Genomic DNA, 27,924 nt, shown 5'->3' with positions numbered 1-27,924 from the left:
ATGCTCAGCGGGGAGTTAGCTTGAGATTCTGTCTCTCCCTCTGCCCCCAACCCAGCTTGTGTGCACACTTTCTCTCTCTTGCTCTTCCTCTCTAAAATAAATCTTTAAAAAAAATAAAAAATGTGTGGTCCCCAGACTAACATTAGTATATTCTGGCAGTTTATTAGAAATATGTTCTGGGGTCCCACGTCTCTCTTGAATGAATAAATAAAATATTTTTTTAAAAAATTTAATTTTTTAAAGATTTATTTATTTATTTATTCATAGAGATGCAGAGAGAGAGAGAGAGAGAGGCAGAGACATAGGCAGAGGGAGAAACAGGCTCCATGCACTGGGAGCCCGATGTGGGATTCGATCCCGGGTCTCCAGGATCGCGCCCTGGGCCAAAGGCAGGCGCCAAACCACTGCGCCACCCAGGGATCCCCTGTTATAAATCTTAATCCTTTTTTTAGTGTTGTTTTTGAATTTATATAGAGATGAGAATGTTTATTTATATCTTTCCTGAAGTTTGATCATTTTATTTTTGTATTTTGTGGAACTGGAGATGGCCTAGGGCAATAAATAGCTAAAGAAACTAGTTCTAACAGGGTACACAAATATGTTAGAAAATTGGAGTTAATAAAGTCAATTAGGGGTGCCTGGGTGGCTCAGTTGGTTAAGCAACTGCCGTTGTCTAAGGTCGTGATCACTGGGTTCTGGGATGGAGCCCCCCCAATCTGGGCTGCTCAATCAGGAGTCTGCTTCTCCTTCTGCCCTTCCCCCTGTTCATGCTTGTGCTTGCACATGTGTTCTCTCTCTCTCTCTCTCTGAAATAAATAAAATATTTTTTAAAAACTAAAAGTCACATATAACTAAGCAGTTGCTTTTGAATTGTTCAAAGGATGTTATTTTATTTTATTTTTTTAAGGGGGGGTGGGGTAGGGCAGAAAGGAGAGGGAGAGAAAGAAAATTTTAAGCAGACTCAATGCCCAGTGCAGAGCCCAGTGCAGGGCTGGATCTTACAACCCTGAGATCATGCCCTGAGCCAAAATCCAGAGTTGAATTCATAATCAGCTGAGCCAGTCCCAGGTGCCCCTGGAAGGATGTAACTTTAAACCAGTTTTTGTGTTTGGGTACAATATGTACATATGTGCATGATCTCTGAAAAGCCCTAACAGGTACAGAAATAAAAATTTTAAGCCTGAGTTGAGAATTTTTCAGGGAATAAAATGAGGGAGATAAAATCAATTTCTTAAATTTATTTAAGTATTAATTTTAACCCCTTTACCCCCTTTTTGTTATTACGTGCTAACAGCACTCTGATACACTGCTGGGAAACTTCCTTTGGCAATTCATTAGGATTCATTAATGTACGTTGTACGTTAGCTTATGCAGGGTTGTGAGTAGCTCTACCATACTCAATACTGAAATCTGTGGAATTTTATTTAACCTAAGACCACTGCTGGATTTTCTTGTGTAGGGAACACTCTTTTAAAGACCAACTTGGGAAATGCTGCCTTATAGTATGCAGTGTGACTTTTTGCCATTGACTATAATTTATTTAGGGGTTTATTTTGTATTTATATGAGAAAAACCAGTTAGCTAACAGTGATCCCATAGACCAAATCTGGCCACACCCATTTGTTTGCATATTGTTTTCATGTTACAAAGTAGTTGGAACTGAAACTACATAGCTGAGAAAGCTGAAAATATTTACTATCCTGGTCCTTTACGGAAAAAGTTTTTGCCACAGAAGTCAGTGATTAACCTGTACCCTTTTTAATAATTTTAACTTCAAATATAGTAAAAGGTTAAAATGTTTGAAGGCAGGATAGCCGTTACATAGTATTTACTGAATTACGTTTTTTTATAGGATTGAAATGTTTCATTAAAACGTGTGTTTTAATGAACATGCTTAACTTTTTTTTATTTTTTATTTTTTTAAAGATTTATTTATTTATGATAGACATAGAGAGAGAGAGGCAGAGACACAAGAGGAGGGAGAAGCAGGCCCATGCCGGGAGCCCGATGTGGGACTCCAGGATCGCGCCCTGGGCCAAAGGCAGACGCTAAACCGCTGAGCCACCCAGGGATCCCCACATGCTTAACTTTTTAAAGAATATTTGAAGTTTGTTTCCATTGTCTAGGATATTACCCCCCAAAGAGTCAAGGAGACAGATAAGAGTTTGCTTATTTTCATTGGTAGAAATACTGTAAGAATAAGAATGGGATGTAAATAGCCTTTTTCCCCTAAGGGTGAGGCAGATGTTGAACTGCTTATCTCTCACACTTTCAGAGCCACTCATTGTTATAACCTGGGTGGTCTTTCTTCACTTCCAAACAAGAGGCCCAGAAAGAAACATCTTTATGTACCTGGAATCTGTAAGAGGCCCAGGTCCGGCCTATTTTTATGGGGACTTTGCCTCTGATTGTGTCACTATTTTCTCTACCCTTTTGTTACTACTGCTGTGAAAACTGTAGCTTTTTCAGTCTCTTTATACTTAAGTAATTTTTGTTTTCAGGGAATTTATTGAAAGGATGTTAATATTTGATGTATAGACTAATAAATTTCATCATATTTCCAGGTATCTCTTGTGGCCGCATTCATATACCCGTTTTAGGAAGGCTCGGGACCTTTGAAACTCAGATTCTACGAAGAGCTCCCTTTAGAACCTTTACAGAAACACCAGCATACTTTGCATCAAAAGATGGCATAAGTAAAGATGGCTCTGGAGATGGAAATAAGGTATTTTATCTTTATTGGCATTTATATACATATTTGAGTTCCTTCAGGCAATTAAATGTAATAATAGTATTCTGTATCAGTTTATATGTTTTTTTTTTTTTTTAAGATTTTATTTATTTATTCATGAGAGACACAGAGAGAGGCAGAGAGACACAGGCAGAGGGAGAAGTAGGCTCCATGCAGGGAGCCCAATGTGGGACTCAATCCCGGGACCCCAGGATCATGTGAGCCCTGAGCTGAAGGCAGAGGCTCAACCACTGAGCCACCCAGGCATCCCTGGCTTATATGTTTTCTGTAGGAAATGTGAAATATATAAAATGATAGGAAGAAGTTTATATAATTTTACTTTGTTTTAGTTTCAACCATAAAATAGTTTTATAAGCATTGCACTTAGTCAGCAGTAGTTAAGATTTCTAACACTCCACAAAGTAATAAAGAAGCTTCGTTAAATTATCTATGCAGTCAGCACTCTGTAGATTGAATTAGGAATAGCCATAATTTCTGCTTTCACACAACCCTTTTTTTTTTTTTTTTTAAGATTTTGTTTATTTATTTAGTCATGAGAGACACACACACACAGAGAGGCAGAGACACAGGCAGAGGTAGAAGGAGGCTTCATGCAGGGAGCCCGATGCGGGACTTGATCCTGGGACTCTGGGATCACGCCCTGGGCCAAAGGACCCAGGTGCCCCAACACAAAACTCTTAACAATACATGATAGTATAAACCCCACTTCATTCTTTACTTAAAAATTTTTGGTATCTCTGTGACTTAATGTTGGACTACTCTGTAGCTAGCAAGTAGATGATTGGTGATTGTATTGGGTCAGTGAATTATTACCAGTTTCTTTTAATATGTGAATTTTACTAAGACTTGAGTTAATGTTATATGCAAGACAAAATGTTAGGTGCTTTCCTATTCACACTCGATCCTAATAGTGACTCTCTAAAGTAGGTAAAATTTTAGAGATGAGAAAAGTTAGATTCAAGAAGTTATGAGTCACTTTTTGTCATGATAGTAAGTCCTGATTCAGTTTCATTGAAATGTATTTTACCTGTAGTAACTTTTTTTCCTAGTGTTTATCGAGTCATGGAAAGAACACTTTATTACACAAACTCATACTATGTGAGGAAGGAATACATGTAAAATATATGTGTTTACTAGAACTGATTTTATTTTTGTGGTAAATAGATCTTTTGATACCAGTGATACTAGAGATGTAAATTATACTAATAATTCCATTCTAGAAATTGTAGAAATTGGGAAGCCCCGGGGTGCAGCGGTTTAGTGCCGCCTGCAGCCTAGGGCGTGATCCTGGAGACCCGGGATTGAGTCCCACGTCGGGCTCCCCGCATGGAGCCTGCTTCTCCCTCTGCCTGTGTCTCTGCCTCTCTCTCTCTCTCTCTGTCTCTCTATGAATAAATAAATAAATAATTAAAAAAAAAGAAATTAGAAAAATTGTCAGATTAATTACAACCTATCTTGCTTATATTTGTTACATTATAAAATGGTTGCCTGAAAGTAATAATTGACACTCTCTCTTTTTCTCCTTTACTAACATTAGAAATCAGCAAGTGAGGGAAGCAGTAAAAAATCAGGCTCTGGGAATTCAGGGAAAGGTGGAAACCAACTGAGGTGTCCTAAGTGTGGCGACTTGTGCACTCATGTAGAGACCTTTGTGTGTAAGTATTACTTCTTCTGTTGTTCTTTTTCTCTACCTTTTCTATAAATCATAGGCTGCATAGAAATATATATATAAAGATATATGGTCTTTCTGAACTTACATGATTCAGTCTTATGTTCACCAAATACTAAACATCCCCTGGACTGGTAATTCTTTGCACTGTGGCATAAAAAATAATATAAGAAGACTATTTCCTTCTTTATTTTGTGTGTGTTTATTTCAAATTTTGATTTTGTGAGTGTTCTTGGATGTAACAGTTGAGCTGTAGGAGAATGAAGGCTTATTTATTCTGTATTCATTAACTGTATTCTTTGAATAACTGTTGAGCATCTCATACAGCTGGAGAGGTCAGTCTTTCATATATTAAGGTATTTATCCTAAGTAACAACAGGAGGAAAGCCCTCAATTCTAGAAAGTATGATGATTATTAATGATTCAGACACTAAGAGCAGGGAGAAATCAGTAGTCCTGTTTTTGCTGTTAATGTCAGTACCTCTCCCTGGAATACAGATGCTACTGTAAATCTTTTGTTTCATGAATCAGATAACCCCCTACCTACATGATTAGAGTTAATGGTAATGATTCAAGAGTAAATTACATTGTACTTACTACATGTCAGTTACTATATAGTCAAACTGTGAAAAAGTCAGTGGTGAGATTTGGCAGAAGTTTCAGTTTCTTATGATTAGCTGGAGAAGATTCTCTCTATTCTAATCCAAATCATTGGGATTTCAGTTACAGTTTCACATTTTTCATTGATATTAATTGGCCACTGTATGAAAAAGCATTGTTATGTTGTAGCATGTTTTTACACCTTTGGAAAGACCTTTTAAAGCAGTTCCATTCTGTAGGTGGAATGTTTGAGATTCTCTTAACATTGTTGCCTGGAAAGAGGTCAAAGAGAAGAATCACTTTGAATGAATACTAATTTGGTTGCAACATAAAATGAAAATGGTAGAACTAGATAATGTAACTTCTGAATAATATTTGCTATTAACAAATTTTGTGTGAAATAATAAAATTGCTAAAAGGTCTGAGAATTGCTCAATTCATAATGGCAGTGTCATAGTAACATATTTTTTTTTTTTTGTAGAAACATATTTTAATCAAGAATTTTATCTTTTCCTCCGAGAAAGATTTCAATCTTTGTAGACTTAGAGAATAATCCTTTATAGTAGAAAAGGAAAGAAACTAATATTTAATAAACGCCAGTATATACAGTTTTATTCTCACAATCTTATTTTTGTCAGGATGTAGAATATCCTTAATTTATAAGCTAAGATTTATCAAGTTTAAATAACTCATCCATGGACACAGTGCTATGAAGATTTGCTATTTGGAAGTTCTTATCCCGTACATTTTTAGCAACTGGAATTCTTTAGGGGTAAAGTAGCTCTTGTTGAGATTACATTTATTTTTTATTTTACACAGTATTTTTTTTCTTTCGTTCTTTTTTTTTTTTTTTTTTTTAAGATTTTATTTATTCATGAGAGACACAGAGAGAGAAAGAGAGAGAGAGGCAGAGGGAGAAGTAGGCTCCATGCAGGGAGCCCAAAGTGGGACTTGATCCCGGGTCTCCAGGATCATACCCTGGGCTGAAGGCGGCACTAAACCGCTGAGCCACCTGGGCTTCCCCCACAGTATTTTCAAAACTTGCCAGGTCCTATTAATCACGAGGGTTGTTGTTCAACATATAGATTCTCTTCACAAGACATGAGATTCTGTAGATTTTGGGTGGTATTCCAGAATATATGTATGTTTAACAATAAGACGAGGTGTGGAAAACACTATTTCTATGTTATATAATCTACTCAAGGCTGAGATGGTTTCCTTTAGGAATTCTAATTGAGGAGAGGAATATGGGAGTAGAGAATGGGGACAAAAAAAGTAAAAGAGTAGTAGATACTTACATATTATTTAGTAAGCAAACATCTGTGAGACAGCCACTGCTAGGCTTAGAAAATAAACACAGATAAACATGACATTGTCCTGTCCTCTGGAATTTTACTGCATAGGAGTGATAGGACCTCAACAGTGAGACAAGGCCCTCCAGTCTTGATTTTTGCAGACCCATAATACAAGTCTCTTCAGAATGCATCTCTTTTGAATGCTGAGGATCTTCTGTGTCTGCTTACTGGAAATTCAAGAGTTTGTTGAATCTCGGGTTATTCATTTTATTTGAATCTGTTTATTTGGTTATTTGTTCATAAACATCTTTTTATGTACTTTTTGATCATTTATAGTTCTTTTATGAACAGACTGTTTAGATATTTGTCCACTTTTTTGTCATTTTAAATTGTTTTTAATTGCCTGATGAATATATGTGTGTACCCCCCCCCCCCCTTTATAAAAAAGGTAGAGGGACGTCTGGGTTGCTCAGTGGTTTAGAGCCTGCCTTCGGCCTGGGGCATAATCCTGGGGTCCTGGGGATTGAGTCCCACATCGGGCTCCCTGCATGGAGCCTGCTGCTCGCTCTGCCTGTCTCTGCCTCTCTCTCTGGGTCTCTCATGAATAAATAAATAAAATCTTAAAAAAAAAAAGGTAGAACTTTGTAAAGATATATTTCTGTAATATATCTTCATCAAACGTGTAACTTTTAAGAAGCATAACTGGTATCATTTTCATGTTTTTATAGATTTTTTTTGTTTGTTTTTGTTTTTTTTATCATAGTCACACAGAGAGAGAGAGAGGCAGAGACATAGGCAGAGGGAGAAGCAGGCTCCATGCACTGGGAGCCCGACATGGGATTCGATCCCGGGTCTCCAGGATCGCGCCCTGGGCCAAAGGCAGGCGCTAAACCGCTGCGCCACCCAGGGATCCCAGATTTTTTTTTTCTACCTCAGCAATGTTTTAGGAGATATGTATGTTAAGACATATGAGTCTAGTCCTTTCCTTTTAATGTGTACGCTTCAAGGGTTTTTAGTATATTCATTAAATTGTTCATTCCAGAACATTTTTTTCACCTCAAAGAGAAGCCCCATCCCCCTTAAGGAGTCCCTTTCCACCCCTTGTCCCTGGCATCCCTGTCCCTGGCAACCATAAACCTACTTGCTGTCTCTATGGATTTGTCTATTCTGAGTACTTCATATAAATAAAGAGAATTGTATAATATGTAGCATTTTATGTCTGGCTTCTTTCACTTAGCATGTTTTCAAGGTTCATCTGCGTTGTATTATATATCAGTATTTCATTACTTTTTATGGCTGATAGTATTCCTTGTTTATCCATTCATTATTGATGGACATTTGAATTGTTTCTGCTGTTATGAAAACCAGTTTGTGTGTGTACATGTTTTTACTTCTCTGGCATATGCTTAGGAATAGAATTGCTGGGTGAAATGGTAACTCATGTTTATTTAGCTTTTTTTTTCCTTAAGATTTTTATTTATTTGTTCATGAAAGACACAGAGTGAGACACAGAGGCAGAGACATAGGCAGAAGGAGAAGCAGGCTCCATGCAGGGAGCCCAATGTGGGTGGAATTCGATCCCAGATCCCGGGATCACGACCTGAACCGAAGACAAGTGTCCAACCACTGAGCCACCCAGGTGTTATTTAGCTTTTTAAGGAACTACCAAACTATTTACCACAGAGGCTGTGCCATTTGACAACTTGACTAGCAATGCTTAAGGGTTCTAATTTCCCCACACATTCTTTAACACTTTTTTGTTGTAACCATCATAGGGATGTTAAGTGGTATATCATTGTGATTCTGATTTACATTTCCCAATGACTAAAGGTGTTAAGCATTTTTTCATGGACTTATTGGCCATTTGTATATCTTCTTTTGAGAAAAGACTTTAACTCCTTTATCCATTTTTAAATTAGGTTGTCTTTTGTTGTTGTTGAGTTATAAAAAGTTCTTTATATATTCTGAATACTAGACCTTTATCCAGACATATGATTTAATTAATTAATTAAATTTCAGAGTTTATTTATTTATTAATGATTTTATTTATTTATTCTTGAGAGAGACACACACACACACAGAGAGGCAGAGTCACAGGCAGGGGACTTGATCCCAGGACTTCAGGATAATACCCTGAGCCGAAGGCAAACACTCAACTTCTGAGCCACCCAAGTGTCCTTGACATATTACTTAAATATTTTCTCTCATTCTGTGGGTAGTTCTTTCCTTTTAAATACTGTATAGCAGAAGCCAACAAACTTACTTAGAAAGGCCAAGTATATATTTTAGGCTTTGTGGGCTCTTGTGATTTGTGTTGCAGCTATTCTCCTGTGCTGTTAAAATGAGACCTTGTAAATGAATGAGGATCGTTGTGAAGTGTAAAACTGTAAGCTCATGGACCTTGCTATATATATTCCCATCTCACAAGTGTATTTGTCATGATTTTTATGTTCTCTTACAGTGCTTTTACTCTTGACTTTTTTGAAATAAAATACCAGGGACACCTGGATGGCTCAGTGGTTGAGTGCCTGCCTTTGGCCCAGGGTGTGATCCTGGAGTTCCAGGATTGAGTCCCACATCGGGCTCCTGCATGGAGCCTGCCTCTCTCTGCCTATGTCTCTGCCGCTCTCTCTCTCCTTGTCTCTCATAAATAAATAAAAATTAAAAGAAAAAAAAGAAAAGAAATAAAATACCATTTTTATAGGTAGCATTATGAATGCATCAGAAATCCTCAGAAATTGAAATAATATCTAAGGAATTTTTTTTCTCTTTAGAGAGCTGAGAGAGAGAGAGAGAGAGAGGGAGAATCTTAAGCAGGCTCCATGCTTAGCATGTCATGACCCTGAGATCATGACCCGAGGTGAAATCAAGAGTTGGATGCTTAACTAACTGAGCCACGCAGGCACTCCTATCTAAGATTTTTTGTTTTAAGATTCTATTTATTTATTCATGAGACACGCATACACACAGAGGCAGAAACACAGGCAGAGGGAGAAGCAGGCTCCATGCAGAGAGCCCAATGTGGGACCCGATTCCGAGACTCCAGGATCACAGCCCAGGCTGAAGGCAGGCACTAAACCACTGAGCCACCCAGGTGTCCCAAGAAATTTTTTATTATAGGGACTAATATATACTGTTCTTTAGTTTTCTCTGGCTTTTCTAAATAGTTTATTCAAACATGAATAGTCTCCCCACTTTTTAAGGTAGAACCTGTAGCTGTTTCTTATGCATATAATACTTTTTGAAGGCTTACTGTACTTAACATGTCTTATACAATAGAAGTTAAGCTTTCTGTTTGGTTTTGAGATTTTATGTTGGGCTCTGAAGAACTTTAATCAAATCTGAGAAGGTTTTTACTGAGGTAGTCTATCATTGGCATACTATACAAGCATGTTTACTGGGATTAGATTAGCATTCTGTATATAAAGAAATATACTTGTAATAATCATTTAAAGGAAAGTGGTTTAATTATCCCCTGATAATTTAACAAAATTAGATTTTGCCACTTGTCTTTAGGAGTAAAAAAATAAGCATTGCAGTGCTTGTAGTATTTTTTTTTTCTAAAATAGCATTTTTATAAATAAAATTGAATTTGGGTATATGTTGATATGTTTCATTGTGAAAATGGTATTGTGATATTCCAGTACAATGTAAGCAACTCTTCTACATAAGCAAAGAGGGATGTGATTTGTTGGTGTTGAGCCTCTTTCCCTTTGACCTAATTTCTTTAGAGAAATATTTTGTTCTTGTGTTCTCAGGCCAGATAGATAATCCTGTCATTCAGCTTGAACTAGATCAGAGGCTTCTCTCTGCCCTTTAATCCTTGCCTTGCTTACCATCAGTAACAGCCGTAAGGTGACGGTTCTTTATAAAGTTAAGGCATTGACTGTCTTTCCCATAGTTGGGGAATGCTGATAATGTGTTGAGGCTTGTGTGAATCAAAGGTGATTGGAATAGCTTGGTCTTTTTCTTTAGGTAGGCATTTGCAGGTGATCAGGACATAGAAAACATGGATGATCTCTCTTCTAGCTTAAAATTTGCTGCTAGAATTTATTCAGAATGTATTTTTGATTGATCTTGTGTTTAAGAATAGAGACATAAACATTAAATTGATTGAATTAATAGATTTATTTTTGAAATAAAATAATTTTCTTTTATTTTGAAAGAATTTTTTTAAGTTAGATTATTTTATGAAGATTTAGGTGTGCTTACTAGTACAGTTTTTTCTGGTAATCTTTGTTTTTTTTTAATATTTTATTTATTTATTCATGAGAGGCAGAGAGAGAGAGAGAGAGGCAGAGACACAGGCTCCGTGCAGGGAGCCCGACATGGGACTCAATCCCGGGTCTCCAGGATCACACCCTGGGCTGAAGGTGGTGCTAAACCTCTGAGCCACCGGGGCTGCCCTCTGGTAATCTTTGGATAGGTAGTTATAATATTCCCAAAGGAGAGAGATTCTCACTTTTGTTTTAAATTTTTTAAATTTAAATTCAATTTAATTAACATATAGTGTATTATTTGTTTCAGAGGTTGAATTCAGTGATTCATCAGTTGCATACAACACCCAGTGATCATTCCATCAAGTGTCCTCCTTAATGTCCATCACCCAGTTACCCCATCCTCCACCCCTTACCCCTCCAGTGACCCCCAATTTGTTTCCTATGGTTTAAAGTTTCTTATGGTTTGTCTCCATTTGGTCGTTTTATTTTTTCATCTCTTCCCCCATGATCCTCTGTTTTGTTTCTTAAATTCCCCATGAGTGAGATCATATGATAATTGTCTTTCTTTAGTCGACATATTTTGCTTGGCATAATATCCTCTAGATCTGTCAAGGTCATGCAAATGGCAAGATTTCGTTCTTTTTGATGGCTGAGTAATATTCCTTTGTGTGTGCGTTTGTATACCACATCTTCTTTATCCATTCAGCTGTTGACAAACATCTGGGCTCTTTACATGTTTGTAGACATTGCTGCTATAAACATTGCAGTGTATGTGCCTCTTTGGAGATTCTCATAGTTTTAAAGATTATTTTTCTTTGCTATTTTACCCATCTAGTTATATTACACAAAGGTAACACAAAAATGTATTATCCAGACCTACCAACATATAACTAATTCCTTTGTATCTTTTGCTCTGTATCTTTTTTATTTTTTTTTAAGATTTAATTTATTTATTCATGAGAGACACAACAGAGAGGCAGAGACACAGGCAGAGGGAGAAACAGGCTCCTTGCAGAGAGCCCAATGTGGGAACTTGATCCCAGAACTTTAGGACCACTCCCCGAGCCAAAGGCAGACGCCCAACCGCTGACTCACCCAGGCATCCCTCTTTTGCTCTGTATTTTAGTAATCTGTGTGAGATTGTCTTCTGTGATGCTTTATAAGGTCCCTGGTTACCATTAGTAGGGTTAGGCTTGGAGAAGATTAAGGTGTATGTCCGTATACCTACATCCTATAGCTAGCTGGGTTTTAGAAGAAGAGAGAAAAAAAGAAATCACCTTTGGTTTAACACAGGATATTTCATAGTTGATGCATTGGAATCAAGACACCCTTTTAACCCTCACTTTTATTTTTTAATTAAAAAAATTTTTTTGCCCTCACTTTTAATTGTTCCTGTGTTCTCAAAAGTTACATGATTATCTTTAAGTCAATATGAGTTGAGTGTTATTTTGTTAATTTCTTAGTGGTTTTCAGGTCAAAGAAAAAGGAATTAGTGGAGTTTTTATTTATTTATTTTTAAAAGATTTCATTTATTTATTCATGAGGACACAGAGAGAGCAGCAGAGACATAGGCAAAGGGAGAAGCAGACTCCTTGCAGGGAGCCCCATGTGGAGCTCGATCCCCAGACCGGGGATCACACCCTGAGCCAAAGGCAGATGCTCAACTGCTGAGCCACCCAGGCATCCCAAAGGTGATGTTTTAAAAATGCTCATAGCTTTAAAAAGAGCCTAAAGAAAAAATACGTATTTTTCTTTCTCTGTATATATATATGTATGTGTGTGTGTGTGTGTATATATATATATATATACACACACACATACATCTATGTATGTATATGTATTTTACATTTTTAGGGATTGAAATTTTGATTTCTCTCTTTCAGCTTCTGTGTATATTTGAATTTTTCATAAGAAAATGTTGGAAAAATAGAATAATTTACTTGTGCTTTACTTTTATTCCACAATTTTGTCATTCAAGTATTTCAGTAAAATAAATGAATAATATTTTCATAGTGGTTGTTTTTTAATGAATGGGAAATTGAAAGAACATCCGTCTTTTCTCTTAATGAAGTATATCACAAAATGAAAGAACCTAGTGGAAATGAACAAATTGTGTTTTACCGAACTCACCTATCTTTAGGTATAAATTTAAGTTGTTTGTTGTGGCTGGTGGAGTGAACTACAAGCCTACGTTTTTGTCGAGTACATAGTTTTCATTTACAGTGAGTCCTTAAGGTTAAACACTATTTAAATTATTATTTTCCACTGCTGACCTTTCTTTTCTTTTACAGCATCAACCCGTTTTGTGAAGTGTGAAAAATGTCATCATTTTTTTGTTGTGCTATCTGAAGCAGACTCAAAGAAAAGCATAATTAAAGAACCTGAATCGGCAGCAGAAGCTGTAAAATTGGCATTCCAACAGAAACCACCTCCTCCCCCCAAAAAGGTATAGGTCTTAGCTTAGTTCTTTAAGTACTTTATCTTGAAAACACTTCATTGTTCCCCTCTTCCAGTTTATATTGGATCTTAATACTATTACCTAAACAAGTATTAAAATTTTAATATGGACTACATCTAGCTAAATTCTTTTTGATATTTGATACTTGGAATTTAGGTATGGGGTCTATTGCTCCTTTCCTATGTCATGATTACTGCATTCAATAGCAATGAAATATAGTTGGATGATTATTAAAATAGTGTTAATACTAAATCTAAAATGATATCCATAAAATTGAGCGGCTATGGATTTATTTTTCTTAGTTTGGACCCCTAAATAACACCAGCTTGCAGTTTCTCCCATAAATTAAGTCTACTCTATGATAAAGCAGCCTCAGTCTAACATGGAAGCAAATGATTTTTTTCATAGCCAGTGTGCCAAGGCTATCTTGTATAGCACTATGGCTTTTCTGGTGTGGGCTCCCACCAGGAGTCTCAGGTTGTACTCCGCCATATGAAATATGGCAGAGTGTATCGCCTGCTCCGTTGGGTACTTGCATACTTAGATTATTTCTCATTCTCTGCCTCAGTGTAGCTTTTTTCTGCTGTGTTATGACACCAGTGCAGTTATCTCTACCTCCAAATGTGCTATGACAGATTTAATAATACATGGATATAATTCATGAGGAATCAATAAGATCTTTAAAAACCATGGTAAAATGCGTATGGTCAACAATTAAAGAATTTGTTGTGTAAAAACAAATAATGTAATGAAAAATACAACTATTGACCTTTTATCCTCCACTAATTTTGTAGACTTTAGACATCAGAGTTCAAAAATAGGCAACTTTATTTTTAGGAATTTGTATTAACAGTGAATTTCTATTTAGTAAAAGCCAGAATTTACCCCAGGTTCTAGGCTGTTCGCAATATCCAAGCCTCAAACAGAGCTTTAGTTTCTAACAGTAAAGTTTTTTGATCACCATCTAGATAAATGAGTAGCTTTAAAGTTAATGTCTGAGAAAAAAACTTTGTGAATATTCAAACATATAGATGCTGGTAATGGCTTTGATTATATAATACATTTTTAAAAAGGTAATTTAAAAAAAAAGGTAATTTATTTTTTTAAAGGTAATTTTATAATATGTTATCTTTGTAAAGAATATTATTCCTATGATTGAAAGAGGTATAGAAAGAATTTATTTTATTTTTTTTTTTTAAGAATTTATTTTAATGATGTACATTAATGGTGATATCTTTAGACCCATGGTGGCATATTATAGGTTTTCTAAGTGACGTTAATTAACTTTTAAAAATTAGGATTAGAATTAATGGCATTGTTTATAGAATAGAAAATGACAGAGCATTAGGAGAGTACAGTGATACTTTGTTAAGCTAAAGAACCAGTGAGTTGTGTTTTGTCCACTTAGGTTTGGAGCCTCTGAATCATTGCTACATAGGTATCATATCATTGGCATTTTGTTTTTGATGAGTCTTTGTTCAAATTTAAAACTGTAAGCAAATATGCTCAGTGTATAACTTCTTAATGTGTGTGTTTTTTAATGATTGCTCATAGTAAATTTTTCATAACTAATCATTTTTCAGATTTATAACTACCTCGACAAGTATGTTGTTGGCCAGTCATTTGCTAAGAAGGTGCTTTCGGTTGCTGTATACAATCATTATAAGAGAATATATAACAATATCCCAGCTAATCTGAGACAGCAAGCAGAGGTTGAGAAGCAGACATCATTAACACCTAGAGGTTAGTGTTTTGATAACTGATCAAAATAGAGGTTACTGTGCTTAGAAGTAATCTTTATTTGCAACTCCTTGCTCTTGTCCTGAAATGCTTTTAGCTTAGTACAGCATCTTTCAAAGTACAGGCCTCTTCCCATTAGTGGATCATGAAATCATTTTGGTAGGTTAGGTTGCCAACAGCATTTTGTAAACAAAGTTAATAGATGTAAATAGAAAATACCAGAGTACATTAACTTGTAGTTATGTATTCCTTTCATAAAACTTTTGTTTTCAGTTATATGTGCATGCATTCAGAGTCAGAGAGTAAAATGTATTTCTTATCAAGGGTCTTAGTGAAAAATGTTTGAAAGTTACTGGAGTAGAGATTGAGACATCATCTTTGAATTATAGACTTGATCACAGCTAGTTCTCTATGACTGGATCATGTGCCTTGATCAGAGATAATGTGAAGATAGATGATAACTGTCATAGAACATATCTAGCATTCTTTCCTTTTTAGGCCCCAGCTACAGAGTGTAAGGTTAAGGGCAGATTTGTATAATTCCTATTAAAGATAGATTCTTAAAAAAAAAAAAGATAGATTCTAATATACCAAACACTATATAATCAATTTACTGTAGACAATAATGTGTATTTTATTGATAGAATGATATTATTTTTAAAAAATGGAATAAAATGGAAATTTTTAAAGGTGTTTTTGTTTTTATTTTTTTTATTTTTTTATTTTATTTTTTTTTTGTTTTTAATTGGCTAGGATGCCCTGATTTCTTACTTAGGCCTGTAATCTATCATTTTATATTCTTTTAGTCATCATTTTACAATTTGAGGGATAAAGTCCAAGTAGTACTGTCTAGTCATGAAGCAAAATAGATTTTTTTCTGGTTTCTTCAGTCAGCAAATCAATAGTTAAGCCATTCTAGACATTGGGAAAGCAAATGGTTATATGGTATTAATGGCATGAGGGGTTTAAACTTTTTTGAAGACTCAAATTAATACTACCTTTTTTAAAGTACCAACTTAGTATTTGACAAACATAAATGTTAGCAACTGGATGTCCATCATTAACATGTTTGGGTTTTTTTAATATGAGGTTTTTAAACCAATACAAAATGTTAATGAACACAGGCTTTACATATATTTGGAAGAGGGCAAAAAAGTAAGATATTCCTTCTTTGTTGCTCTAAGCTAAACAAATATATTTTTTTCACATAATTTTATCCTCTTTTCTTAGAGTTAGAAATAAGAAGACGGGAGGATGAGTACAGATTTACAAGTAAGTGACCTCTCCTCACATCTCCTCTGTAACCATTCTTCCTTTTGAGATTTACCTCATTGAAGTATGTCAGCAGTAGTAATGGTAGACATGTATTTATTTATGTATTACGAAGAAAGATATTGTATGTGAACATGTTTATGTATATGATACGTGATATATTTGGAACAGTTTTTCATAGCTAGTTTATTTAGTTTGTATATGTTACCTCAGATACTTGATTTTTCTGTTGCGATATTTCTTTTCTTTCTTTTTTTTTTTTTTTAAGATTTTATTTATTCATGAGAGGCACAGAGAGAGGCAGAGACACAGGTGGAGGAAGAAGCAGGCTCCACGCAGGGAGCCCGACATGGGACTCGATCCTGAGTCTCCAGGATCAGGCCCTGGGCTGAAGGTGATGCTAAACTGCTGAGCCACCCGGGCTGCCCTCTGTTGTGATATTTCTTTTCTTTCTTTCTTTTTTTTTTTTTAAGATTATTTATTTATTTATTCATGAGAGACACAGAGAGAGAGAGGCAGAGACACAGGCAGAGGGAGAAGCAAGCTCCATGCAGGGAGCCTGACGTGGGACTTGATCCCAGGTCTCCAGGATCACACCCCAGGCTGCAGGCAGCACTAAACTGCTGTGCCACCAGGGCTGCCCTGTTGTGATATTTCTTAAAGCTCAATATAGAGAAATAAAATATATAGTTTTTCTCTATAAATATAGACCTTGTGCATGCTAACAGGAATTATATTTTTAAAAATTTGTAGCTTGCTGTTTTATATCCTTTTCTCCCCATACAATTGGAATTGCACTGCTTATATGTGACAGAAATTTTGGGGGAGGCAGATTATCTTCCAGCTTCCCTTTGCCAGACACACTTTATTTTTTATTTCTTTGATGTTTATGAAACTTGGTATAATCTTGCAAATTATGAATAAGCCCCCAACTCACTGTTTCCAGCCCTGGATGGCCCCTGTAAGCATCAGATGGTCTGATGGAGGGTGTGGAAGTACCTGATATTCCAAGAACTGTGACCATTCTGATGTTTTGCACCCATTCCTTTGGAGGTGGATATGTAGTTGCTGCAGAGATGGTAAAAGGTTCATAAAAAGATTCAAATGGCCTTTTGTTTCAGTAATTAAAATAACAAAAGAACAAATAATAAACCATTCTAAATACTTTTCACTTTTAAGTTTGGTACTTCTACATTTGCCTTTGAACCAAGATATATTTTTTTAAAAAATTATTTACTTATTTATTTAGAGAGAGAGCACAAATGACCAGAGTAGCTGGGAGAAGGAGAAAAAAGCTCAAGCAGGCTCCACACCTAGCATGGAGCTCAAGGGAGGGCTCGATCTCATGACTCTGAGATCATGACCTGAGCCAAAATCAAGAGTTGGACACTTACTTGACTGAGCCACCCAGCTGCCCCTAAACCAAGATATATTATATACCTACTATTTGAAGTATACTATATATGCAGGATGGGCCAAGAGAATTAGTTTATCAACTCTGACATGAGATCTATTACATGTAATAAAATTGTATTATTTCTAGTTACTTAAATTGTATGCAAATAATGATTATATCACATATGGTAAGATTAAATACAGTGCAGTAGAATTAGGTTATATATAAGAATGTGAGCTCTAAATAATAAACTTTAAGTCCATGTATAATTTGCTTTCTGATCCAAAGATATAATCAAATATGCTATTAATACTATATTCATAAATTTGGACAGAAAGCTAGTGAAACTATGAATTAGTAAAGGAAAGTCTATAGTGAATGTTTTGAAAGTAATGCATGTAGTGATTTAATGTAACTTAAACGTTAACAAGTAACACTAGGAACTTGGGTAAAAGCAATTTGTGATTATATATATATATTGATTGACTTAGAAAGTAATATTTTGAAAGCTTAAATAGAATTTATTTTCATGTATAGTTTCATCTTGTCCTACCTATAGTTTTAGTTTCTAAAGTTAGGGCATTAAGCCAAAATGATACATAATCAAAATATTCTTTAAAGTTGCTTTTGGAAAACACATGTCAGAGATCAACATAGTACTCTCAGGAAGACTGATGGTTTTTTTTTCCCATCACTGGAATATGTTTTTCTTCAGTTGAGCATGAGATGAAACAGTTGGCTTAATTACATTTGGGCTATGATGTAGAAATACTTAAACATTAGGAAAATGGCAAAACTGACAGCAAATTCTTTTATAACATTTATAAAACTTTGCCAGGCACAGTTCTAAGTGTTTTATATATTTTAGCTGGTTTAATCTTCCTAAAACTTGTGAGACTGAAACTATTATTTTCACCCCCATTTTATAGATAACATAACTAAAGTGCAGGAGTGCCTGGGTGGCTTAGTCAGTTGAGCACCTGCCTTTGGTTTAGGTCATGATCGCAGAGTCCTGGGATCGGGTCCCATATCTGGCCAGGGAGCCTGCTTCTCCTCTCCCTCTCCTGCCACTCCCCCTGCTTGTGCTATCTTTCTGTCAAACAAACAAACAAATAAAATAAAATAAAATAAAATCTTTAAAAAAAAAAAACTGAAGTGCAGAAATTTTAAGTAATTTTTCCAGGACCACATGGTGAATGAGCTCCATGCAACTAACCATACACTAGGTCTGCTCAATCTCAGAGAGATTATAGAGATTATAGAGAGCTGCTCATGCATTGAGAGAGATGCAGAAACTAACTGAAAGGACAGGAGAGTGATCTCAAGTTTACTTTGGAGCATATTTTTATGAAATGGAGTGACAAACATCATGTACTATTTAAATTATTCCTCTTTTTAAAATTTAAATTAAATCAGGGCACCTGAGTGGCTCATTTGGTTAAGTATCTGCCTTTGGCTCAGGTCAACATCTCAGGGTCATAAGATCTCAGAGTTTTGGGATTGAGCCCCTTGTTGGGCTCCCTGCTCAGCAGGTAGTGTTTCTCTCTTTCCCTCTGCTCCCCTCCCCCACTTGTGCACACTTTTCTCTCTCAAATAAATAAAATCTTGAAAAAAAAACTTTTAACTTAAATATCATGTGTTAAGTACATTTATTCTGTGACTCCACTATAGTTCATATGAACAGACTCCTTGCTGAGTACAAAGCTCCATGACTGGCTAAATCTCACAACTGCGAGATCATGGCATGAGCTGAAACTAAGAGTCAGGCGACTTATCGACCGAGCCACCCAGGCCCCTACAGTGCCTGTTTTTTTTTTTTTTTTTTAACAATGCCTATTTTTTTTTTTAAAGATTTATTTATTCATTCAGAGAGAGCGAGAGAGAGGCAGAGACACAGGCAGAGGGAGAAGCAGGCTCCATGCAGGAAGCCCGATGCGGGACTCGATCCCGGGTCTCCAGGATCACACCCCGGGCTGCAGGCGGCGCTAAACCGCTGCACCACCAGGGCTGCCCAACAATGCCTATTTTTGATGACTAGAATAACCATTTACTTTAACCATGACCTTAAGATATTTTGAAAGTGCCAGCCAGATGGACTAAGACCATAATAATAGTTATATCTGCTTAACATCTATCTATTGGTTTGATTAAGATAGTAGAACATTAGGAAGTAGTGATATTCAAAAAAAAAAAAAAAAAAGGAAGTAGTGATATTCTTTTTTTTTTTTTTTTTTAAGATTTAGAGTGTGCACATGCATGTATGTGAATAGGGGGAGGGGTAGAGGGAAAGAGAATCCTCAAGCAGACTCCCGGGTGAGTGCAGAGCTAGATGTGGAGCGATCCTAGGACCCTAAGATGATGACCTGATCCGAAATCAAGAGTTGGCTGCTTAACTGATTGAGCTACTCAGGTGCCCCAAAAGTACTGCTATTCTTAACCCACTCATTAGAAACAACCTAAAAATAAATCTAGAAAGCCTAAACAAGTAGGATATGAACATAAATACATTGCTCTTGAGAACCAAGAGCAATGTGGATATTTATAAATCTTGATAATTGAAAAAGACTGTTGGAATTCTTTCCTTCATCTAAGAGGGTAAGAACAAAGTTTGGCTTTTAGGCAACCAGTTGACAATCTGATAGTTCACCAGCAGTATCATTCCCATTTAGCTAAGTATTGTGTCTAAATATTGAGAGCCTATAAAATCAAAAATTCAGATAGAGCCAAGGAGTCTTACCATATTTGTTTTCTCAGACTCACAAAATAATTTTTAGATGTGAAAAGAGACTGTAGAAGTCATATGTATTGATATTTTCACTTAATAGTTAAGGAAGCAGACCCCGTAAAGTTAAATGATTCACCATGGACCTATAAGTACACAGTGACAGAGAAAGACTAGAACCCAAGTTCCTCATTTCTCTGTTTTAGTCACTGTGTTCAGTGTGTTCAATGTTTTTCCCTTTATAGTCCTGCTTCATTTGTACTGAAAAAAATCTATATACATTTGTCTGTCTTTTAAAGTGCCTCCAAATCAATTGCATTTTATTCTTATACCTTCTAACCATGTATTTGAAATTGATAGGACAGGTATTATTTGCATTTATAGGTTAAGAAACAGAAACACAAAGTTTATATGACTTGCCCAATATCATACTGCTACGTAGACATAATAAAAAGACCAAAGTTTTGTGACCTCTAGCACTCTTCTTTTCCTTATACTGCCTTCTCATAAGTGAAATAGGCATTCCTCATGCAGATTTACATAAATAAGGAGGGTGAAAAGAATCCATTTACTTTGCTTGAGGTTCCCTGAATAATCGTTGTATGTTGTACATTTGTTACTAGACAATTTGAGGTTTTTTTCCTTTTTAGGTAAGACAATGTCAAAATATTTAAGTTTTTCTAAATATGTGATTGGTCTTAGATTTAGGGTTCTATTAGGAATTTTTTCAAGTAAAATCAAATGACACTCTAATAATTTCTTTGGCATTCTTTCAGAATTGCTTCAGATTGCCGGAATCAGTCCACATGGTAATGCTTTAGGAGCATCAATGCAGCAACAGGTAAACCAACAAATGCCTCAGGAAAAACGAGGAGGTGAAGTATTGGATTCTTCCCATGATGACATAAAACTTGAAAAGAGTAATATTTTGCTGCTTGGACCAACTGGGTCAGGTAAATAACTTCCTGAAAAAAATACTCATTAAAAAAATAGAATATAAGTGATTCTGTAACCTGTGTCTTAAATTAGGGGATTCTGGGTCTTGAGAAGAAAATCTAAGGTCAATTTTAGGGATACATTATTAGTATTTCTATATAGACTTCAAGCTGAATTTGAGGAATTGATACTGCCCTTTAGGCCAATCCCTTATGTCTTTTTTGTTTGTTTGTTTTAATTTAATATTTATTATTTACTTATTTATTTTAGAGAGAGAATGTGTGTATGCACATGAGTGGGGGAAGGAACAAAGGGAGAGGGAGAGATTCCTCAAGCAGACTCCCCACTGAGTGCAGGACCTGACTTGGTCTTGATCTAGATCCTGGGGCCCTGAGATCCTGACCCAAGCCAAAATCAAGAGTCAGAAGCCCAACTGACTGAGCCACCCAGGTGCCACCAATCCCTAACATCTTAATGGGAATAATAAAAATAACATAGCATCTAAATAATAGTAAAGATGTACAAGTAATTTTTTATTATCTACTATTCGGATTTAGTTTTACATTTTTGTAGAGGAATTGTATATCAACATCTTTTTAGTAAACTTTTAGTTGCTGTTTATATTTGTAGGTAAAACTCTGCTGGCACAAACTCTAGCTAAATGCCTTGATGTCCCTTTTGCTATCTGTGACTGTACAACTTTGACTCAGGCTGGATATGTAGGTGAAGATATTGAATCTGTGATTGCCAAACTGCTTCAAGATGCCAATTATAATGTAGAAAAAGCACAACAAGGTATGTTTTCAGTATAGCTTATCTTTCCCCAGATGTAGTCTATTGGGGAAGCAGTCTAATATTAAGAAATACTATAATTCTTGTTTTGAGTCAAAGAGTAAAATTCTGTAATTGTATAATGATAGCTATGTTAAACATTTTCCAGCATACAAAAGGGCCACAAAGTTTGCTTTGTCTTCTTGTCATAAGATGTCAACTAGGGTGAAAACAGGCCAAATTACTATTCCATTGGATTCTTATGCTAACATTGTTTTTCCTGTTCTGACTCTCCTCTAGACTCCTAACCCTGGGGTAGGGTGGAAGAGGGGGCAAGGACAAGGGTAGGAGAGAACAAGATGAATCTAGAAACACATTCACTTATTGACCTACAAGATGTCATAGATTCTGCATTTCACCTTTCCCCATCTATCATATGTTCTTGTTTATGAAAAGCTTGACAGCCTGTCCAAATCCTTGATAAGAGTATAAATGGGAAAGAGCAAACATTTGCTAGTACCAGCACTGCATATATTTCCTACTTCCCCACTATACTTCTGTCTTAGCTTCCTAGAGTAAAGAACCTGAAAACATTAGTAGAGTAGATAATTAATATCAGAATTCGTTATTATACCCAAATGATTACTCTAAAAAATGAATTATAAAACATTTACACAAAATGTTGACTGAGAGAGTATATTTTATGAAATTAAACTTGTATATGTTAAGTGTGAAAGATTAAATAACCTTGCTCTCTAGCTACCTAGTCTTTTAAAACTGAGGTTATCTGTGTATATCTTTTTCATATTATAAATAGAATCCTCCTTAAATTATAGGAATTGTCTTTCTGGATGAAGTAGATAAGATTGGCAGTGTGCCAGGCATTCATCAGTTACGGGATGTAGGTGGAGAAGGCGTTCAGCAAGTAAGCAGTTGAATATTTTGTTCAAGCCCACTAAAAGGAAGGGAATACATCAACCTCCCAAATATTGTACGTTTGGTTTCACATTCAATTAGATTCTGTTTTGTTTATTTCTCCCACCCCAAACTCCACATACCATTTTTAAATAGTTCAGACCCTAAGAAAAAGCTGTTGGTGATTTTAAGTACCAAAATACTTTTCTTACGAAATTAAAAATAGTTGAAAGATTAGAAAAAATGAAATTTGATTTTTTTGTTGATTTTATTCTTTAGAGGCTCAGTTAAACATTTCTAGAAGACTCTTGAGAGTTCTGGTTCTAACTAGACATAAATGAAGTATGTACAAGTACCTTATTCTTTTCACTTAGACAATCAGATAAAATTGTGTTTCCTCTATGTAGAGTCATAATTGAAGGCTTAATGATCTATTGGCCAGCTTTTTATTGGTAACTAATTATGATATAAACTACAGGGTAAGGAAAATTGCTTTCATTTTCATTTTGACCAAGACATAGAGACGTCACACTTATTAAATGTGCTGGATAATTTTTATAAAAGCATCTCAAAAAAATAAAATGAAATAAAAGCATCTCAAAATATAGGTAGTCTCAAAGTTTAACACTAGAAATAGAATAGAATTTTAATTTATATGAAAGACAAATTAACTATATTCAAATTTTGAATGTTCCCACTGTGGTTGGCAACCATCTTACAGAGTCATAATTCTGATAGAATTATGTCTTTACCATCAAAAGCAGCCTTTTAGGTTGACTTTCCTGAGTGTATCAGGAGTCTATTCCAAATAAATTTACAAATTATTTATGTAATAGTACTTTAGATTTTCATGTTAGTTGTAGAAATGTGGGAGTTTTCTTTAATTATGCTCATTTACCATAACCACATATTATTTTCCCCTTTGAATCCCATTATCTAAAGTGTAATAAATAATACACTTATACAATGATGCTATAAATCATTTGTTCTTTATTTAGGGGTTATTAAAACTACTAGAAGGCACGATAGTTAATGTTCCAGAAAAGAATTCCCGCAAGTTACGTGGAGAAACAGTACAAGTTGATACAACAAACATCCTGTTTGTTGCATCTGGTGCTTTCAATGGCTTAGACAGAATCATCAGCAGGAGGAAAAATGAAAAGGTGAGTTTTTCTGAAGGGTAATAGGGTAGAGCACATTTGAAGTTATAGAGGATGGTTAGTCATTTTTTTTTAAGATTTTATTTATATATTCATGAGAGAGACAGAGAGAGAGAGAGGCAGAGACACAGGCAGAGGGAGAAGCAGGCACCATGCAGAGAGCCTGACGTGGGATTCGATCCCAGGTCTCCAGGATCATGCCCTGGGCTGCAGGCAGCGCTAAACCGCTGCGCCACCAGGGCTGCCCAGGGTTAGTCAGTTTCTATTTTCATGCCTGTTGACAGCCAGTTGTGGATTTTTAAAGAGTTAGGTTTCCTTAGAGCATACCAGAAATATATTCCTAGTTATATTTTTATTTTTTATTTTTTTATTTTTTATTTTTTTAAATTTTTATTTATTTATGATAGTCACAGAGAGAGAGAGAGGCAGAGACACAGGCAGAGGGAGCAGCAGGCTCCATGCACCGGGAGCCCGATGTGGGATTCAATCCCGGGTTTCCAGGATCGCGCCCTGGGCCAAAGGCAGGCGCCAAACCGCTGCGCCACCCAGGGATCCCCTAGTTATATTTTTAATTTCAGAGTAATAAATTGGAAGATTTCTAAAGGTACCTATTTATGCATTTTATTATTAAAAAAAAATTTAAGTACATTTAAAAAGACATTTTTGAAGTGTAACTTGATTATTTCAATTTTATTTTATTTTATTTTTTAATATTTATTTATTATTTATGATAGACAGAGGCAGAGACATAGGAGGAGGGAGAAGCAGGCTCAATGCCAGGAGCCTGACGTGGGACTTGATCCCGGGACTCTAGGATCGCGCCCTGGGCCAAAGGCAGGCACTAAACCACTGAGCCACCCAGGGATCCCCCTCAATTTTATATTTTTATCTGAGGAGTTCTTTTGTTATTTGAAGTATCTACATCACATCAGTAAAATTTCCATTTATGCCTTTTGTCGAGTTCACTGGAGACCAATAAATAAATAGTTTGTCTCCATTGCCTCCACCCAAGAGTCTTATCATAGATTACCTCCGACATTCACAAAACAAGGGAACCACTTTGGGGATTGGGGGAAGGGTTGTTATCCCACCTAGTTTTATAGATGTTTTCTTAAACATTTTTTTTTTTTTTTTTTTTTAAGATTTTATTCATGAGAGACACAGAGAGGCAAAGACGTAGGCAGAGGGAGAAGCAGGCTTCCCTGCAGGGAGTCTGATGTGGGACTCGATCCCAGGATCCCAGGATCATGACCTGAGTCAAAGGCAGATGCTCAACCACTGAGCCATCCAGGCGCTCCTAAACATTCTTGATTTTAACTTAAATAGCCTTGATTTTAACTGGAATTTATTTCTTCATATCTGCAAAGTACTTGTCCAGTACCTATTTGTTGATTGATTATAATAAAATGTAATGTCAGCATAGCATCAGGAAGCCCAAAACATACCAGTATTTATAACATAATATTCTACCTAAATGCATATTTCATAAATCAACTCTGCTACAATTGTTTGCTTTAAGTCTCCTTGGTTTTGCACCCACTAGTTTAAATAGTTTATTAGCAGTAAAAAAACAATACTGCTAATGGGATGGTTGCCTATGATAGTTCCTTTGCATAGCCTAGATGAGAAAACACTCTTGTATGAGCCACATAATGCTGTTATTCCTTAGTACCCGACATTACTCAGCATGGATTAGGTTAGATTTTAATTTTTCATATTAGCTAATTTGTTATTCTTACTTTTGAAATTCTGCATAAATTAGCCTAACAAATTAGAAAGAAGAAATTATTTCTTTGTGTGAGAGAGAGAGAGAGAGAAAGGGAGGGAGGGAGGGAGATAACTTTATATTTAAAATTCCGGGAGCACCTGGCTGGCAACTTTTGATCTTGGGATCATGAGTTTAAGACCCACATTGGGAGTAAGAGTTTACTTAAGTTTTGTAACCAAAGACAAAGACCATGTTCTGATACTTATAATTAGTACTTTGAAAAATAATTTGAAGCTAGTAGAAAAGGACAGTTAAAAGTAATGTCAAGAAAGAGATCAGAAGGGATCCCTGGGTGGTGCAGCGGTTTGGCGCCTGCCTTTGGCCCAGGGCGCGATCCTGGAGACCCGGGATCGAATCCCACGTTGGGCTCCCAGTGCATGGAGCCTGCTTCTCCCTCTGCCTATGTCTCTGCCTCTCTCTCTCTCTCTGTGTGTGTGACTATCATAAATAAAATAAAAATTAAAAAAAAAGAGATCAGAAACATGTAGAAAGAAGGTTTAGTCCTAGGTCATTTGAACTTCTTAAAGAAAAGTAGGGAGAAGAAAAAAAAATAGAAAAAAAAAAAGGGAAAAAAAAAACGAAAAGTAGGGAGAAATCAGGGCTCCAATCAAGTAGGGCTCCAGTTCTCATTACCTGAAAGAGGAAGTATATGAGGTCTTCAGGAGAGACACAAGTTAAAAAAGAGTTTGTCATATACATCTTTATGGAAAAGAGACAGAGATGTAAGAAAGTCTTCAGTAGTAATTTTATAGAAGATTAAATACATTAATGTGGCTATTGTTTTTATCAGCCCTTGTTGGAAAGCCAGGGGTACAATATTAAATAATACACCTGTGTAGTAACTTACCAGAACTGCTTGTTCTCCTAATAAGTACTCTTGCCTTCCCTGGTGCTCTCCCTTACCCAATCCAGTTGGCAAATCTGTGTTCATCTTTTAAGACTCAGTGAAACTTTCTTGATGACCCCCTACCGTCCATCCCTCCCCAGTATGTGCCTCTTTCTCTCCTTTCTGCTGCTACGGTTTCCTGGATAGTTGTCTTTCATTGTACCTGTGATACTCTAATTCCTTTGTGGGTTCTCACTCTAAATAAACCCTTTTAGGGTAATGGCGATCTTCAGATTTGTGTTTGCAGTGTTTTATAATAATGCTTTGTAAATATAAATTTATATAATTTATATAAATTACATTAAATAAATATATATTTTTTACTATATATGCTTATATGTATAATAAATGCTTACTAATGTTTAAAATACTGAATGGAAAGTATTTTTCTTTCTGATATACTGTTCATGTATACTGCTTAGGGAATCAGAGGAATGAATTTTTAACTTAGGCTATTTTCTCAAATACCATGAACTTCTTTCTCTTTTGGACAAAAGCTGTATGACTTATCAAAATTAAACTTTCTGACAATTGCCTGGAGTATAATTCTTTTATATTGAGTGAACCAAGACCCATACACCTTAGATACTCAGCACCCCCCCCCCTTTTTTTTAAACAATGGATGCAGGGTTTTGTTGTATTTTTTTTTAAGATTTTATTTTATTAAGTAATCTCTACATCCAGTGAGGGGCTCTTATTCACAAACCCAAGATCTAGAGTCATATGCTCTACAAAGTTAGCATTCTCATTTGATATCATTCTTAGATGTTTTTTATAGAATCAGAATTATTCTAACTTACAGGTTGATGTGTACAACCTCAAATCATGATTTTTTTTTAAATTTTTATTTATTTATGATAGTCACACAGAGAGAGAGAGAGAGAGAGGCAGAGACACAGGCAGAGGGAGAAGCAGGCTCCATGCACCGGGAGCCCGACGTGGGATTCGATCCCGGGTCTCCAGGATCGCGCCCTGGGCCAAAGGCAGGCGCCAAACCGCTGTGCCACCCAGGGATCCCTCAAATCATGATTTTTAATAGAATGCTTAGCAGTGACTTAAGATATTTGTGTGTAAAAAAAAAAGAAAAGAAAAAAGATATTTGTGTGTAATTTCCTTATAAGGCTCCTTGTTCTATAGACACTAGTACTATTTACAATGTTACAAAATTAATTATGGTTACAAAATAATTATTGTCTCCATTTTTACAGTTCATAACACATTTTAGAAACCACACTAGTGTAGAAGTCTCAGAAAAACCCTGCACCATCATTATCTGAGTTCTAAGGTACCTCCCTTCATAGTTTTTACCTGTCTACTTTTACTAGAATTAATTCTTTGAGAGTTAGTTACTAAACGATGATTTA

General features: G+C 35.8%; 1 protein-coding gene across 1 annotated transcript in view; it reads left to right on the top strand.

Annotated features, from left to right (window-relative positions):
• CLPX (caseinolytic mitochondrial matrix peptidase chaperone subunit X) overlaps window positions 1-27,924 on the top strand; it is a 43,833-nt gene that overhangs the window by 8,571 nt on the left and 7,338 nt on the right. Inside the window, exons 2-10 of the mRNA XM_072809163.1 lie at window positions 2,565-2,725; window positions 4,290-4,407; window positions 12,828-12,982; window positions 14,578-14,737; window positions 15,965-16,006; window positions 20,901-21,077; window positions 21,691-21,855; window positions 22,668-22,756; window positions 23,745-23,909. Coding sequence (XP_072665264.1) covers window positions 2,565-2,725; window positions 4,290-4,407; window positions 12,828-12,982; window positions 14,578-14,737; window positions 15,965-16,006; window positions 20,901-21,077; window positions 21,691-21,855; window positions 22,668-22,756; window positions 23,745-23,909 — 1,232 coding nt within the window. The remainder of the gene's footprint in view (window positions 1-2,564; window positions 2,726-4,289; window positions 4,408-12,827; window positions 12,983-14,577; window positions 14,738-15,964; window positions 16,007-20,900; window positions 21,078-21,690; window positions 21,856-22,667; window positions 22,757-23,744; window positions 23,910-27,924) is intronic.

The sequence above is a fragment of the Canis lupus genome, chromosome 32 (assembly GCF_048164855.1).
Source record: "Canis lupus baileyi chromosome 32, mCanLup2.hap1, whole genome shotgun sequence".
In the NCBI taxonomy this organism is placed as follows: Eukaryota; Metazoa; Chordata; class Mammalia; order Carnivora; family Canidae; genus Canis; species Canis lupus.
The sequence above is the reverse complement of the archived record's forward strand: the minus strand, read 5'-3'. Positions and strand labels throughout refer to the sequence as shown.